This window comes from Phoenix dactylifera, chromosome 16 (assembly GCF_051530095.1).
Source record: "Phoenix dactylifera cultivar Ajwa chromosome 16, Ajwa_hap1_PhDact_Kaust_v1.1, whole genome shotgun sequence".
Taxonomy (NCBI): Eukaryota; Viridiplantae; Streptophyta; class Magnoliopsida; order Arecales; family Arecaceae; genus Phoenix; species Phoenix dactylifera.
The window spans coordinates 8,554,984-8,572,333 of record NC_143205.1 but is presented as its reverse complement, the minus strand read 5'-3'; the positions used below and the strand labels follow the sequence as shown (position 1 = coordinate 8,572,333).

The 17,350-nt window shown below is 37.2% G+C and overlaps 1 protein-coding gene across 1 annotated transcript; it reads left to right on the top strand.

The window, feature by feature from the left end:
- Positions 1–490: 490 nt before the first annotated feature.
- On the top strand, positions 491–12,900 carry LOC103724378 (NADP-dependent D-sorbitol-6-phosphate dehydrogenase-like). Its single transcript, XM_008815610.4, has 6 exons — positions 491–785; positions 1,352–1,446; positions 1,561–1,678; positions 1,778–1,910; positions 12,035–12,254; positions 12,371–12,900. Exons 1-6 carry the CDS (start codon positions 647–649, stop codon positions 12,599–12,601), a joined length of 936 nt encoding a protein of 311 aa, XP_008813832.1. The 5' UTR covers positions 491–646; the 3' UTR covers positions 12,602–12,900.
- The last annotated feature ends 4,450 nt before the right edge of the window (positions 12,901–17,350 follow it).

Below are 17,350 nucleotides of genomic sequence, written 5' to 3'. Positions count from 1 at the left end.
TATTTATACTTATAATAAAAAAATTTAATAGTAATAATTATTTTTCATTATAGAATTAATATTTTTGTCTTTAACTTTCAATCCAGGATCACTGCCCTGGGGTGATGTTGGATTCCCGACCTCAAGGACGGGTATCCCATCACCGAGTTGGAGGGTGATTTGAGGAGTGGAGGTGATTTAAGATCACTGCCACGTGGGATCACCGTGGTACAACCAAACGCGGTGATCTCATCACCTCCACCCACATCATCCTTGATCCTGAGACGATCACCCCATACCAAACGCCTCTTAAGAAATAAGGATAAAACAATTCATAATTAATTATCCTACCAGCATACTGATTTGATTATTTAATAATTAATAAATTAACTTAAAAATGAAAATAATTGATCGGAAAATCTGTTAGCCAATATTTTTATATTTTATTACCCGATTTGTCAGATATTTATCCTGGCTTATATTGTTAAAGCAATAGGGGCTGCTTGGCGGTGATGAACCAAGCCATCATTCACTAAACGGCTTAAGCTGTCGGCTATAGAAGCACGGTCCTGCTTGGTATCTTTTATCAAGCGACCACATTTTGACCGCAAAGACGCCACCCGCACATACTTCAGAGAGAGACGGATCAGGCAGTCGAGCAGCAGCGATGGCGGCCACGATCACCCTCAGCAGCGGATACAAGATCCCTATTCTCGGGCTTGGCGTGTGGAGGATGGAGAGCAAATCCATCCGAGAGCTCCTCCTCTCCGCCATCAAGATCGGTTACCGCCACTTCGATTGCGCAGGTTCCTCCTTTCAATCCCTTCTTCCCTTGGCCTTCCCCGCCTTGCCCTCTTTGACTCGCAACAGTATTTGGCCTCAAATTTGTTTCTCCGAACCAAGCTTGGAGAAATTAGGAGACCAAATATTGCTGTAAATAGTAGACCAAAATAGTAAGTAGTAACAAGATGGTCGATGGTGCGCTTCGGCCTGACTGTTTATTGGTAGCGGACGATGGATCATCCTTGTCCCATCCATTTAGGGTCGACTTTGTGGATCCTATCTCGCTGTTGGCCGACACCGTGCTGTGGTTTTGCCTGTTTAAGAATTCATCGAAGCTGGCCCCACCTTTGTGAGATAAGCCTTAAATTCCTCTTCTTGTTTTTGCTGCTGCTGCTGTATTCTTTTGGTGATGTATATCATGCATTTCACACTGCAACTGGTGCAGTTGATCTTGAATAAGGAGGCATGATGTTGTACTGTTTCTTCATATTTGGTGATGTATATCATACATTTGAATGTGTTGTCCTCCAGACAACAACAATCTTGCAAAGGCATGGATGTATCTGAAAACAGTAATCACTCATTGCAGCTGATTACCAGAACGAAGCCGAAGTTGGTGAAGCACTTGCGGAAGCATTTCAGACTGGACTTGTCAAAAGAGAGGACCTCTTCATCACAAGCAAGGTCTGCTAATGAGTTTAACCATCGAGCCAGATAATTCAGAGTGTTAGCAATTTTTGATAACTGTAATTATTTCTCCAATGCGAAGGCTGATTTTTCTTGTCTCCGGTAAGACAGCTTTGGAATTCAGACCATGGGCATGTGGTTGAGGCCTGCAAGGATAGCTTGAAGAAGCTTCAGTTAGACTACCTCGATCTCTACCTTATCCACTTTCCTATTGCTATAAAGCATTCTGGTATGTTCCTACTAACATTTTGCTTAAATTAGCAAGCACCGATTTCAAACTATCAGCATCTTTGGAGCCAATTGTACCATTATTTTGGTGGATATGCAGGGGTAGGAACAACTTCTAGCGCTCTTGATGAAAATGGTGTGCTAGACATAGATACAACAATATCCCTGGAGACTACTTGGCATGCAATGGAAGATCTTGTGTCTATGGGATTGGTACGCAGTATTGGAATCAGGTAGAGCTGCTTACATGTTTTGATTTCAAATTTCATGTGAATACCTGTACTATAGCCTACCTACAACTTGAAATTGGTAGTTTTTCACGCACCATTCGATTAGTGTGCATTTGAATATTCCAATTGAGCCCCGGCCGTCCACTAGCCTACTAAAACCTTCTACCCCTCCCCCATAAATTCTATTGTCTTCTATTGTTACCATGGGATTCTTCTGCCTTCTTTTTCCAAAATGTTCCTGAGTATTATTCCTAATGGTTTGGATGCTGATTTTGTAGTTACCAATGTTTCCTAACCCAATTATATTTCTTTTACTGACCTGCCTTTGGCTTCGAACATGTTCTTACTATTGTAGTTTTCTATATGACATGGTCTTGTGCCTTTAGATACTTATGGGTGCAAAAGTTATATTTTTTTAAGCTTGTGATTTATTTATCATAATTCTCATCAATTTCTAGATTTAGAGATTTGTTGGTTATATCTCACTGAGAGATAAGAACTTCTTGATCTAACATCAGTCTCTTTATGATTTGTACCTTTATGTAAAGTACTTACATGTTATAAGACAGGTTTTCTTTTAGAGAAAAGTAGTTGCTAAATGTAAGTGCTATAATATGATATTAGATGATGTTCCAACTATATTAGTCACAAGTATTCTGGCAAATGTATGTTTTTTGTGCATCTCCTCTCCCTTCATGAAAAAAACTGCCTCCTGTCCTTCCTGCAGTCCACATCTTTGATGAAATTTGCTTGGAATTCTCTAGCATGTGTATATACACCTATGTGGCCTTTTTGTGGGCTGCAACTCTATTCTTGCATTTCTCTTCTTTCCGATGTAGAGCTTCAAAGTTCATAAGAGCCTCCTAACACCTTATGCAAACAGAACTGTTGTGACAACTGACAGTTAGCTTAGAGCAGTAATTTCATGACCATCTCTGGTAGCATAGAATGTGCTGACAATTTTCTTTTAAGAGTGAGTTCCATGGTAGTCAATACTTATGTGGTGCAGGTTACAGGTAACTGTGGGAGTCTTCCCCCCCCCCCCCCCCCCCCCCCCCCCCCCCCTCTTCTTTTTGTAGGTATTAGCTGGCTAAATGTTGCTACATCCCTTCTTTCCCCCATTTTCTATTCAAAATTCATGCCTAAGCCAACATGCCCACTTTCTTTTTGATGCAAATGGCTGACATGCTCACTTGTTGTAATTAATTATCTATATTAGGGACCTACATATAATGGTTATGAAACAGTTTTTTTTGGAGAATGTTCCACATGCCCCTCTCTTGCACAAGATTGCCTTGCCCAAGAATTTTTCTTCAATTATTAAGAAGCTGATGTCAGATTGTTAGTTAGTCATGTAGGGAAAATTTCCCAAGTTGTCCGATAAAATCGGACGCCAGGCATGAAAATCAGTTTTAAAATTTTATTTATAACAGTTATAAATATTAAACATAACTTTTATGTAAAACATACCTCGATCCCGCAGCGGAAGTTGGTCGAGGTAGGGCGGATCTAGATTTTTGAACGTTGCTTCGCGAGGCCTAGATCTGCAGGCCCTCTACTTCGCGCGCACGCCAAACTTCGTAGGAAGGTAGGATGGTGTCTGTATTTTGCAAAACCAGTTTTTGCAAAAGGATCCTAGAAGAAAACACTTTTCTTTCTTTTCCTTCTTCTTCCTTCTCTCCCGTATCTTCACTGTACGCCCGGGAGCTCGGACGCCGATCACAGAGGAAAGGAAGAAGAGGACACGTCGCCGGATCTGGATGCTTACCACCGGAGAGAGGATTGAGAGAGAAAAACCACTTCTCTTTTCTTCTTCTCCTACAGAACTTTCGTTTAAGCCTCTCTATTTCATGAGTTTTATACACAGACAGAGACTTCAATCTTCACTAATCCTCTCTAGTTTTTCTCTCTGATTTACTCACAATTCATCTGTAAATCGAGAGAAAACGGTGGCCTACTTATAGGCCAATGCTGAGAGGATTTAATCGGAGTAATTGACTGCCTTTACGAATCCATACGTTATGAATTCATAACGTTCGTTTCAAAAACAAACGTGGGGAAAAATAGTAAATCCATCTGATAACAGCCGAATTTCAAAAATCAAATTGAACTGAAATGTAGCTGGTTCAAAAACTGGATATTCCGGTCCAGACGGCAAGTCGAACGGAGTTCGGATGGTGACGTGGTGTGGAGACGAAGCCGGGAGGAAGAAGGCTCTGTTTTCTCCTCCCAAGCTTTTCTCCATCGCGGCTCATAAGAAACCTTAAGGGTTCATGGGAAAAGAGAGTTAGGGGTCCATGTGAGCTTTGGTCCACGAGTCCATGGGTCCACAGGTTATTAAAAATTGGATTGGGTCAGCCGGTTCAATTAAATGGGTTAGCCTAATTAATTCACTTGGTTCTAAACCAAATTGATGGCCCAATTGAATGATTTTTTGACCCGAAAAATTCTACATGAGTCCGACTCATGGGAGGTTCAATTGGGTCCAGTCTCGGCTCGATCCAAGTCCGACTTAGATCAAAATAAATACGAAATTAAATCCCAATTAAATCGTGATCGAGCCTAATTACACTAATTGAGACCCAATCAAACCCAATCTCAAAAATTGAGTCCTGATCATGTTTAATTACATTAGTTGAAACTTGATCGACCCTGAATACAGACTTAATTAGTTGTTCATCCATGAAATTTAGCATGTACCTCATGTTCAGTGCTAGCTGAACATAGACAGGACCAAATTTCAAATGACCCACAATTTTAATTCTTAATTAAATTGGGTCAAGACCTTCCTACTTAGGTTGACTAATGTGCGTGACTCCGATAGGTTTGAACGCTAAGCCGGTAGTACATGGACTAGTCCATGCATTAATCAAGGTGACCATCTAGCAATGATACCTGACGTCCGGATAGGACGAAAATGCAAAGCAACATTCAAGAACCTAGACGTATGGTTACTGCATAATTCATCCCTATGACCATCGATGCTCAAGATGACCTCAGAGTGGACTGTCGACTTCTGGGTCCGGTCATCCATAGTGTATTTCAAATAATCAAATCAAGTTACCTATCACTTGGTTTACCCTGGCCAAGGTTTTACTGAATTGAAACACAGCGAGACATCAACTCCTATAATCTGGAGTGATCAATTCCTTTTTGACTCATACACAGACTTCGCGAGTACTTGACTGCACCCAGCATTCTTCCGATCCCTGAATTAAAAATTCAGGTCGTCTAGTGCCTAAGTACAGTGAGTTGCTTGCAAGTCACTGCGATAGTCTTAGGTCTAAGGGGTACTTATGCCCATACGCTTTGCGAGCTAACTCCCGACAGTGGAGTGCTCCGCAGGTGAGTCATTGTTCAGTAATGATGTACTCTTATATCTCACCCGTATGCCATATAATGTCTCCACACTCCTTGGTTAAGAGAACAACCAACTAAATGGCACACAACGACCTATACTTGACATAGCTATCGTCCAATTGATAGCTCATCATTTGGTCGCGAACTTGTTTAAGGACTAAATGATAAAAACCTCCTTTATCCACTAAATTAGTCCTAAGAACTTTATCACAATACACAGGAGTTCAAATTGAAGATGAAACACTTGTAATAAATGAAAAAATGCCAAAATAAATTTTATTCATTTTAATAAAACATATACAAACTCCAATTTCTTACAATTAACAAAAAATTGGCTTTGGGACACAATTCCCAACAAGTCATTGCTATATGCTCGACCATTCCATACAGCCATCTTGATATATAGGGTTATGCGCTATATCTAACCCATTCTAATGGGAGAAAGATTGGAAAGCATTGATGATAACAGGATGCAGTGAAGTGTTTCTTCCATAGCAGGGAGGTAAACAACTGTTGGAACATGCAATCATGTCCTTCAGAAGAAAAAAGTAGATCCATGTGTTATATCTCTGGAAGGACCTAATCAAAGTAGAAGAGGACAACTGAATTTTTCCAAACTTGATTAATTTTTGTGGAAGAAATTAATGATTTTGGTGATAATTACTTCATTATGATTTGCATTTTGTCCTTGTCTGCATAACCTAGTCAGATGAGTAGATTTTTCATATTCTGTCCAATAATTCAGTAATTTGGATAATTGCCATGTTTTAGCGAAGCCGGTAATGACAAGCTAGAATGAGAGTGGAGGAAGAACATGCTAGAGACTAGGATGGGAGGATGACAATATAAAAAAAAAAATTGATGTCAGAATAATTGGTTTGCCTAATCTTCATGATTTAAGATATGTGCATTTATATTTAGCTCCTATTTGGTTAATATAACTGGCCTTGCACTGTTGCCCTGCATATTAGTTACAACCTCCACATCTTACCCACTTTGGTGAAGATCAAGTACATGCAATGAAGTGCATAAGCTGGAATTTCATATTGTCATGGCTTGTGCTGGGTACTTTGTATTTGTCAACGAGCCTAGTGAGTAAAGACACTGAAGGTGATTAAGATAGAAATCCTAGGGATGGAAGCTAGCAGAAAGTTATGATATACATCTTTAACGGTCTTCCAAATAAATCCTTTTCCGCATCATGAAGTGGGTTGATCCAGTGATAGTGATGTGGCTATGATATCTTTGAGTATTCAACTTGATTCCCTCGAGAGCCTATTTATTGAATGTCCAAAGAGAAACTATATTCTGCACCGTGTGAAGAGGCTAAGATTAAATATGCAATAAACTACATAATTTCTTAATTCCTTTACTTTTTCCTCCAAGTGCTTTCGTTCTCATTATACGCATGTGTGCACATGCTCGCACATTACGACATTGAAACTGAAATTGTTCTTTGGACTTATAGTCATTTAATTATCTTCTTGAGGCAGGACCTAGATGCCTTGAGGAAAAAATTCTCTTGTCCAAGCTCACTTATAACTATTGCAGCATCAAGTGTGCCATTCAGGCCAATAATGTTCTAAATCTGTGATAAAGAGAATGATAAGAAAACAGGTCTATAATGCAATATAAAGGCCACTGGTCAGCATCTATTCTTCTTGCCTCTGCTTACTGGCAACCCACTTACTAGCCGATCCTTTGAGACCGTCATTGTCAAGGTGTACCCGCTCTGGCGTATGTTACGATGATAACAAGAATGTCCTCACCTTTCTCAGTCATGGCCTTGTTTCGTGCTTCCAAAATGGCTGAAATTGGCATGGCCCACAATTTGGCTTAGAGACCCTGCTTATCACATGAACACAGTAACATGTTATGTGAGTCTGGCTCATGGGAGGAAACATCTTCATGTCTAAAAACAGGCAGTCCTTTGCATGCCTACTGCTCAAAAACCCATCTTCTAATAGCATAACTCATAAGCCTTGGAACATGATGCTTTGAGAACCAAACATAGTGCCAAGTTCAAAGACCGCATGTAAATAACAGATTGGTGCTTTACGTCAGGATCCGGCTGTGTATTTTGTTGACCCATGAATCGCACTAATTCCCTCCTTTCACATGGAAATCCAGTGATGAAGGATCATTTCTTAGTGCTAGAGTTGGGCCAAATAGCATTTCTTAGGGAAAAAGTGTTGGAAAATGCTTTGAGGTGCCCATTATGTGCACACAAAATGTTAAATGGGCCAACAACCAGAGGCTAGGCAACTCCATAATTGACTTGCCTTGTTTGGCAACAAATATTGAGTTGCACCAATCCACTCTTTCCACATGGCAAGTGAACTACTCATGTGCGCATAACAGGAGGTATGTAGCATTACTCAAAAACCCTTAGGCAACCAAGTCTCTCTTGAGCATTATGATGTCAACCATGGTTTGCTGTACCAGCTTGAACTGGGCGGTACGTGGCATACCGTACCATACCAGTTTGTTACCGGTGTACGGGAGGCATACCGAGACTCGATATGCCAAAAAGATCCAATACCATACCGTACCGACACTGTGCTAGTGTGGCACCGGTATGGGGTCTGGTACCAAGACGGCGAACCTTGATGTCAACATTTTGTAATGCAATTTTCACCAAATTATATCTCACCTTAACACCACCAAAACCATATATTATATTATAATAAGAATAATACCTATTATTTCTCTTAGAAAGTACTATTATAATGAAAATGACCGATCATGAGTATCATTGTCAAGCCTTTTTCCAACTATTTGTGGACCGTTTATTTGCAAAGTATTCCTATTTAAGGTCACTCTTATGTGATTTGAAGCTTTTCTATATCCTTTATCATCCATGTTATGTGGGTCTTCCCCTCCTTTTCTTAGCACCTACAATGCTAACCAAAATAGCTATTCTTACTAAATCGTCCTTAGATCTTCATTGTAGATATCCATACCATCTTAATTGATCTTTCATCACTTTATCCTTCATTTGTGTAACTCTTATGGCTTCACTAATATATTCATCTTTTATTTTATGCTTTCTAGTTTTACCAAGCTTCCATCTTAACATTCCTAATTCTACTATATTCTACTTGTTTTCTTATACTTTTTTTATTGTCCAATACTATGAGTCATACAATATGGTAGATCTTACTGCTATTCTATAAAATTCTCCCTTAAGTCTTCAAGATATTTAATTATTATATAATATTTCGGATGCACCTTTTCATCTAACCAGCCCTAATTCTATTATATATCTTCATTTCCCTATTATTTTGTATAATAGATCTCAAGTAACAAACTCAGTTAATTTGTGGTATATCTGGGTCATCAATCCTAAATCACATCTTCATTTTCATTCTTACTAAATTTTCATTCCATATAAGCTCTTATCCTCGAAAGTTTTTCTTTGTAAGTCCAATTTTATATTTAATATATTTCTCTTTTTATCAATCGATTCTATATCGTCTGCAATAACATATGATATGGCATATCATCCTGAATATTAGCAGTAAGTTCAACCATAGTTAGGGCAAAAAGTATGGATTTAGTGCTAAGAATGCATTTGTTGTACCATAATAACTCCTAACATTTGTCAATACCCTAGGAAACATATCCTCAACTATTTCAGTATAATGTTTATGTACACTCTTCTTAAAGCCTACCAAATTGCTTTTCTTGGTTCCCTATCATAAGTTTTCTCTAAGTCAATGAATATCATATATAGACTTTTTCCTTGTTCTTTATATTTTTCAATATTTAAGTAAAAAGATAACTTGCATTGTTGATCTTTTAGGCATAAATCCAAACTAGTTATATGGAATAGATTTATCTTTTTTAATCTTTGTGCAGTTATTTTTTAAGTCAATGAAGACCATAGACATATTTTTTTTCTTGTTTTATATATTTTTCAATCAATTGTTTGAGTAAAAAGATAGCCTCCATTGTTGATCTTTCATGTATAAATCCAAATTAGTTATATGAAATAGTTGTTATTTTTTTGATCTTTGTTCAATTATCCTTTCTTATAATTTCATAAAGTGAGTCACAAGGTTAATTCCTCGATAATTAGACCAATTTTGGACATCACCTTTATTATGATAGACAAGTACTTAATACTTCTTGATCATCTGATATTTTCTTATTTTTTTAATTTTCATTAAATAAACTAGTAAAGCTAATGTAATCTAATGTCTACCATATTTTTCAAACCTCAATAGGTTTTTTATTTGTCCATAATGCCATTTTTTTGCATTCTTTTCAAAGCTATCTCCACTTCACCTTTATGAGTTGTACCAATAGAATCTTGACCCCCTAATTATATTTCTTCAATTAAAATTTCCTTTTTAGAATCTTCATTTGATAATTTTTCAAAATAATATTTCATCTTTCTTTAATTTCGTTATCCTTTACTGTATCCTATTATTCTCACTTTATTGCATCTAACTTGATCAAAATATTTAGCTTTTCTCTCTCTAGCTTTAGCTATTCTATAAATTTTGTTCTCACCTTCTTCGAACCCAACCTATCATGTCAAATATCATATGCTACGCATTTAACATATTAACATTTTTGCATATTTCTTAGCATTCCTATATCTTATAAAATCCTCAACATTATTTGTTTTTTTCCTATTGTTTAAAGCAAATCTATTTTATTTTAATTGCCCCTGCTGCACCTTATTATTCTACCATCAACTTTTCTTTATTTATGTATCTTTTCCCCTTTAACTACCATAAAACAACTTGAGCTACCCTCTTAATACAATTAACCATTTGGTCCTGCATTTTGTTTAGTTTAGTCCTTAAGTTTCATTTTTCTTCCTTTACTAATTTATTCGTAAAATATAAATATTTTCATCTTTAAATTTCATCATCTTATCTTTGGATATTTTTTGATTTCTTTTCTTTTCTTCATATATTTAGTGTATAAACCTTAGCAAGGTACGAACGACATCTTGATACTAGGCCCCATACCGGTGCCACCCTGTTACTGTGTCGATACGCCCAATATGGGAGCCGATTCGGTGTACTGAATGTCTGTATGCCCCCTGCCATGTACTGGTACTAAACTGGTATGATACTCCTGTACCGCCCGATTCATTATGGTATGGCATACCTTGAACCTAAGATTAATAACCTATGTTGTGTGATTAAATTCTCCGGTGTCACCTTATAATCCTTACATGTTGATCTTTGTCTTCTCCTAATGAAAAGGTAATTTATTTGTGATAGATTTGATCCATTGTTCGTGTTCCTAGGTGCTCATCTCTCATCTTAAAATATGTGTTAGTAGTTGCTATGTCATAAGCTATTTTAAACTCAAGGGTCAAATCTCCCATCAAATTCCTATGCCCAAAACCAAATGCATTATATACTCTCTCATATCATTGCACCAAGCATATCAACCAAGGTAGGCCGTCCCGGTACCAGGCTTGATACCATGCCACCTTGTCATTATGTTGGTACGCCCGGTACAGAGGCCTGCTGAATACCGGTACACCCTTCTTACCATGTATCGGTATCGAACGCTTGGTTCGATGCGGTTTGGCATATCATGATATCAACAAAAACTTAAATCTAAGAAACATTATTACGTAACAACACTAACATAACATCTTCTGAAAAAATATTTTAATCCCTTGGCAAAAAAAATTCAAAATTTCCTGCAGGCTGCAACTTATAAAAGCAATTTTTGTGGATCATGGTATTCACATTGTTGTTGTTGAGTGCGTTTCTATCTGTGTGCGTGTGTGCATGTATGAATGCATGTCTCTCTCTCTCTCTCTGTGTTGTGTGTGTGAGAGAGGAGAGAGTTTATTTCTTTGGTTTTATTGATAAGTAATCTTAGCCAGGATGATCTGTTGAGTGTGTGAATGGGATTATTCTGTTTTCATCCTTTTCATTCCTTTGGCTTTTGATTCATCGACTACAATTGTTGGAGATCTTTTTGTCTTGCGAGATCTAGCAATGTGGATTATTCACTTGCATAACGTGTGTTTGTCAGATAAAATTAGTGAACCTTAAAGTGCAGAAATCATGTACTTTCCAAATACTACTGACAATTTTATTTGCATGATGTATTTCTTTTTTTTATTTTATGAAGCTGCTACATCATCTATATTTTAATGCATCTAAAGGAGGATTTATGCTTGTTGCAGACATTGCCCTTGATTATGTGTACTTCCCCTATCAACCTTTGGGAATAGGGATTGAATTTTTGATATCATATAGTGGGCATGATCCCTTATGCCATATCAACTTGTTCCATCTTTCTAAATACTTCTTTGTTGGTCTTTTGGGTAATGTATATAAGCCATTAGACTTCATGAATCAACCATGGGTGGTCATATACCAATCAATGTGTTTTTCTTTCGAGGTGAGAGCCATTGAAGTTTTTCTTTTCCAATGTATCCTATGTAGTCATTGATTCTATGGAAATGACTACCAAGACAGGTTAAAATTCTCTGCACATTTCAATGCTATTTGCAAATCGAATATGTATGCTTACTAGTCCTATTGAACCAACCAAGGTGTTTTTTTTTTGAAGCAAGAGTGAATGAAGTTTTTTCTTTTCCAGTTATATCCTACGAAATCATTGAATCTGAAAAGTGTAAGGGTTAAAATTCTCTGAGCATTTCAATACTAGACAATTAAATAGTTATTAATCCTATTGACAATTGAAGCATTTACTTTACTGATTGAACTGCGGTGATGGTCTCTTGTCTTTGATCTCTGATGAGGACATTATTTATGCAGCAACTATGACATTTTTCTTACTAGAGACTGTTTGTCTTACTCAAAGATAAAGCCTGCAGTGAACCAGATAGAAACACATCCTTATTTCCAACGTGATTCTCTCGTCAAATTTTGCCAGAAGCATGGAATCTGTGTCACTGCACATACTCCTCTAGGCGGCGCTACTTCCAACACTGAGTGGTTTGGTACTGTCTCATGTCTAGATGACCCAGTCATCAAGGTAACAATTCCTTCCATCTTTATTTAAATAATCTCGAGTTTCTATTATCATTAATCATTATAATTTTTCTTGGAGTGCTCTAAGATGGCCTTTCTTGGTCCGTTTTTGTATGCCAGGCTTTGGCACAAAAATATAACAAGACAGTAGCTCAGCTTGTTCTGCGATGGGGCATTCAGAGGAACACTGTTGTCATCCCAAAGTCCTCAAAAAATGAGAGAATATATGAGAATTACCAGGTTTTTGATTTCACAATATCTGATCAGGACATGGATAAAATGAAAAGTATTGATCGGAAGTACCGCACCAACCAGCCAGCTAAATTTTGGGGCATAGATCTTTATGCATAGATCAAACAATTGGGCAATATTAGCTGAAGAAGATGATGAAACCTAGCAACTTTGCACCCTGCAAAGAGAACTGAAGAAACAAACTCTTTGTTATTATTTGAGCTTACATGTCCTGCAAGATTTTCATTGTTTAGAATGAAATGATGTGTTTGTCTGCTTTAATTTGGTACAGAAGATGTTAGGCTGCTGTTGTTTGGTGATCGTTGATCAGTCAGTTTATATTCCATGTTACAATGGTTAACTCAGATTCTGATGACATGCTCAAATGATTGATATGGAGACCGGACATCTGTGTATCAGCAGTTGCTTATCTTTCTGTTATTGTAATTTTGCTGCAAAACTGGACATCGATTTGCTGGGGCAAATCCAAGTAGTTCATACCTTTCCTTCCGAGGTGCTTCAAAAATTGCAAGTTCTTACAGATAGCTGGAGGAGCTTTATATCAAGCTTTTCAAGATTAACTACATTTTTTTCCAGAAAAATGTGCATCTGTTTAACCCTCGAGGAGAGTTAAAGATCAGTCTGGATTTACATCTTTCTCATCAAACCTATCTTACGTTTTCAGCTGCTCTGCCTCCAGAGCATTCGAGCGATCAGAATTTTCTCTTTAAAACTTGGATTTCTAATTGACCAAAAGTCATAAATCTATCAGGAGGCATGCCAGATCTATAATGTAGATGAACAGTGAGAGAAATACATGCCTGGTTTACTGAGGCTGGCATCAAAGTGGGAGCTTGTCAAAGACCAGCACACCAGGGCCAATGCAGGTATTCTTCAGTTCATGCGGTCATCCACCCAGTATACACCATGTTGAGCTAGCTTTCCTCTGCATGTAGCTTTTCTATCGACCACAGAGATGGGAACCAGCTCGGTGTATTAGAGAAGCATAGTAGATATTATGCTAGCACAATATGCATAAATCAGCTCCTGATAATTTGATGATACGACTTTGGAACAGGTTTGTCATTTGTATTTTTGAAGCTAAAGTAAAACTTCAGGACCTATAGATGACGAATGTGGTTATAATACATACAGGTGCAAAGAAAGAACTTTACACCCATCATCAAATTCGATATTGGTGGTGGAAATATGAAAATTTAAACCAATGGATGTGATCTAGAAGGCCAACAACACCGACTCATAAAAAAACATATATTTTGCAAACCTTCATCTATACCATGTTATCTAACTACAATTATATATTTGTGATAGTCTAATGCATGGATTAGAGATCTCCAAACCATATATATGTGTGCATGTATGTATGGATGTATGTATATTACATAGATATTTTCAACATTCTAAAATTTTCTTTACACCGGCATGTATTATAACTACATGCATATATGAGATACCCTCTATATTCTAAAAGATGCTCAGTTTATTTAACAAAACAAAGCATATTTTGTGTCCATCCATAGCATGGCATTCATTTTTCGAGGGAGCTACTTTTCAACCTCGATCTAACCCTTTTCTTTAATTTCTTTTCTTGTTTTCTTAATCTACTTATTAGAAAAGCCTAAGTCTTTGCATTAGATATCATGATCATAGAATCTTGATTTCATAAGAAAAAAAATCGGAACATGAGGAATCACATTGGTGATCCTTACTAACTTAATAAAAACATTGTTTATACAAAATATTTCTAATGTGTATTACAATAGAACTAATATGGCTTAATAATTAGGGATCTATAACTAGTGTTACTTGATTAGGGAACTAATATTGTTCCATTCTTAGTACAATCCTATGAGACATTTCCAATGAGAAGATGTAGGCCACTCCTCTCCAATAAATAAAAATATCTATTGAGAGGTTTTAAGTTTTGGAAAACACAAATATGTTTGGGTCAAATGAAGAGTATCAACTAGCAACTACGTAATTTGAAACAAATCCATAGTTCATTTGGTTGGTATCTTTCTCTCTAGGTGAGAAGTCTTAGATCAAACCTAAATGGTGGTGAGTAACTACCATCTTCCAAAGAGAAAAAAATAACTACTTGATTAGAAACCAGCCCATAGGGTTTTCGCTAATCGTAATCAATTTTAGTTAGTTGATTTGTTTCAATCTAATTGGGATGATTTGAATCAATTTCAAATGAAATTGACCAAAACTGATTGCAATTTCTATGTTTATGCATTAATCAACTCTTTAGTTTCAAAAAGGTTTCTTAAATAGTTGGCAAGTTTTTCTGCTGTAGGAGTCCGAGGAGAAGGTGGATTTCACCTCCTCTATGTTGAACAAGGACTCTGCCCTGAATACGCTAGAAGCAGGCCTTTGGGCTTTCCTTTGGCTCCAGGCCCAGCTAAAGGATCAAGTTTGGCTAGGCCGGCTAGTCAACGGACCGAGCCGAGTCTTACAGATAGCCAGCTCCCTCTTATTATTCTTCCAAATGCAACCTTAGCCTCCATCTCTAACACTTATCCATTTTATTCATGATGTAGAACTTGAATCTTACCTTGTCCAGAAATTTTTGTATTGCATTCAACTCATTCAATATATGACTCAAGCATTTATCCCAGCAAGCAACATGATTTTAATTGATTCTATGCTTACACTCCGTTTTCTACTATTCTAGCTTCTTTGTTGGTGTCTCTTATGAGGGGAAATTATGGAGCATGGTTTTTTATGTCCCTTCCGGTGTGTTCACATAATAGTTCACATATTTGGAGAAAGATATGTTCTTTTGCTCCATTGATTCTAACCAATCTCGAATGGATTGTGGGCATGGCACATCTATTGATGTGATTCAACACCCTTCGATTTCTTCTATGCCCGTTGAAAAATAAGTTGCTCCAGTTGATTCTACATCATTGCAAAATCTTAAGGTCAAGGATCTTATGTTGGCTGGTGAGAATAGTTGGAATGCATCAATGATAAATCAACTATTCTCAAAGACATTGGCAAAGAATTCTTACTATTGCTATACCTAGTGGAGATGGTGCATATAAGCTGGGATGGGGCTCTTCGTCCGGGTTGTAGGTCAAAGTTGCAGATTTTTATGAACTTTTTACCCTTAAGCCCCATTGGTTAGAAGTATTGGTTGGATATGGAGGGTTAGTGTTCATCTTAAAGTTGTTCTACTTATATGAAAATTAGCATGTAATTGATTTTTGGGTCACAACATTTTACACCAGCATGGTTTCCATATTCTTAATTATTGTGACCTGTGTCATCGTTTAGAGGAATCCACTTCTCATATTATTTTATATTGTAGATGGCGACCCATATCTGGAGGCAGGTCTCGATTTCTGATGCTTCAACTATTCCCACACTTTCTCTTGATACTTTTCTCCAGATTATTAAAGAGCGATTTGGAAAGGTTAACCAGCGTTCTGAGACAGCATTGATGTTTTATATTGCACATTAAATTTGGGTGACCAAAAATGATTGCATATTCCAACATATTGCTCGGAATCCCATAATGATTAGAGCCCTTCAGTGATCTTTCTTGGGAAAGGTTTCCGATCCGCGAGTACCCTGCACACTGGATCATAGGCAGCAGTGGCCGACCAGTAGGTCTTTTGGGCATTCGGATTCGGAAGTTAGAGACTCAAGAGGTTGCTTGCCTGTGACTGGCTTATTGCTTTTATGGTAGGGCAGTAACAAGAAGCCTCCATAGGGGCTTTAATGCGACTCCTATGACTACTCAATCGATTAACAGGGACTGGAGTGACTGCGATATCATCGAACATCTCAATAGTATTAGACCCAGCAGAAGAAGTAGCAGCTGTTGCAGAGGCGGATTGTTGCCTGCGGAGATCAGCTTGCTTCTATAATGGTACCTCGAAATTCAAAAGTCTCTCTACGGCTGAAGAATGAGCATGTTCTTGGGCCATCGTAGAAACATTGATAGGGTCTTAGGAGAGCTTTGAGCTACGCAGAGGAATACATTAATATTACTGCCCTAAGAGAAACCTTGATAGATGAGAAAAATTGTGGCTCTTATTTTGTAGATTTTGCATCTCCTCAAAGGATCTACTTCACTTGGGAGCTACCATTTTCTAGTTTTCTTAAGATATTTTTGATGACAGTGCTTTCAATAGAGGTGACTGGGGGTGGAGCTAGTTTTGTCATTAGAAGTGCAAATGGTGCTTTAGTTCTAGCAGGCAGAGTTAGATTGGTTGATACTACAGTTTCTATAGCAAAATTTCATGCTGCATAGAAAGGTATGTCATAAGAAACAAAAAAATTTAGAAGCAACTTATATTATTCTTGAAAGAGACTCCTTGACAGTTTTTAGGTGGCTATTTGGATCAATATCTTCAGAGATCAGTACCCATCCACTACGATAAGATTGCTGGAAATGGAGATAACTTTATAGTTTTTTGAAGTGACACATATCTATAAAGAGGCTAATAATGTAGCAGATTGGATGGTGATATATGTTGCTAATCATATTAAATCTACTTTAAGGCTAAATTTTTAGATATTTTATTTTTTGTTTTCTATGAATGCATTTATTCTAGCTTGGCTTAATGAATCTGGTTTAAAAAAAAAAGAAAAAAAGAAAGAGATGGAGAGTTAACTATTTGTCTAATGAGTCTGAGTTATAATAGAAAAATTTATGATTATATGTAATCAAATAAAATGCGGTCACTGAAGCTAGTCATTGTCGGATGTCAAGGGCTGTTTTGTTCCATCTACCAAAGATCAGACGCTCTTTCTTTTTATAGAAAAATGAGACTGTTTTGAAATTGAAATGAAAAAAGAAGACTAATATGTTAAAACCAAGGGTTGGAATCCCTC

What these genes read in the sequence shown, in the direction of transcription:
- LOC103724378 (XM_008815610.4), top strand. Translation starts at nt 647, where the DNA reads ATGGCGGCCACGATCACCCTCAGCAGCGGATACAAGATCCCTATTCTC. An exon ending in GTACGCAGTATTGGAATCAG is followed by an intron (nt 1,911 to 12,034) that starts GTAGAGCTGCTT and finishes TTATTTATGCAG; the next exon opens with CAACTATGACATTTTTCTTA. An exon ending in TAGATGACCCAGTCATCAAG is followed by an intron (nt 12,255 to 12,370) that starts GTAACAATTCCT and finishes TTTGTATGCCAG; the next exon opens with GCTTTGGCACAAAAATATAA.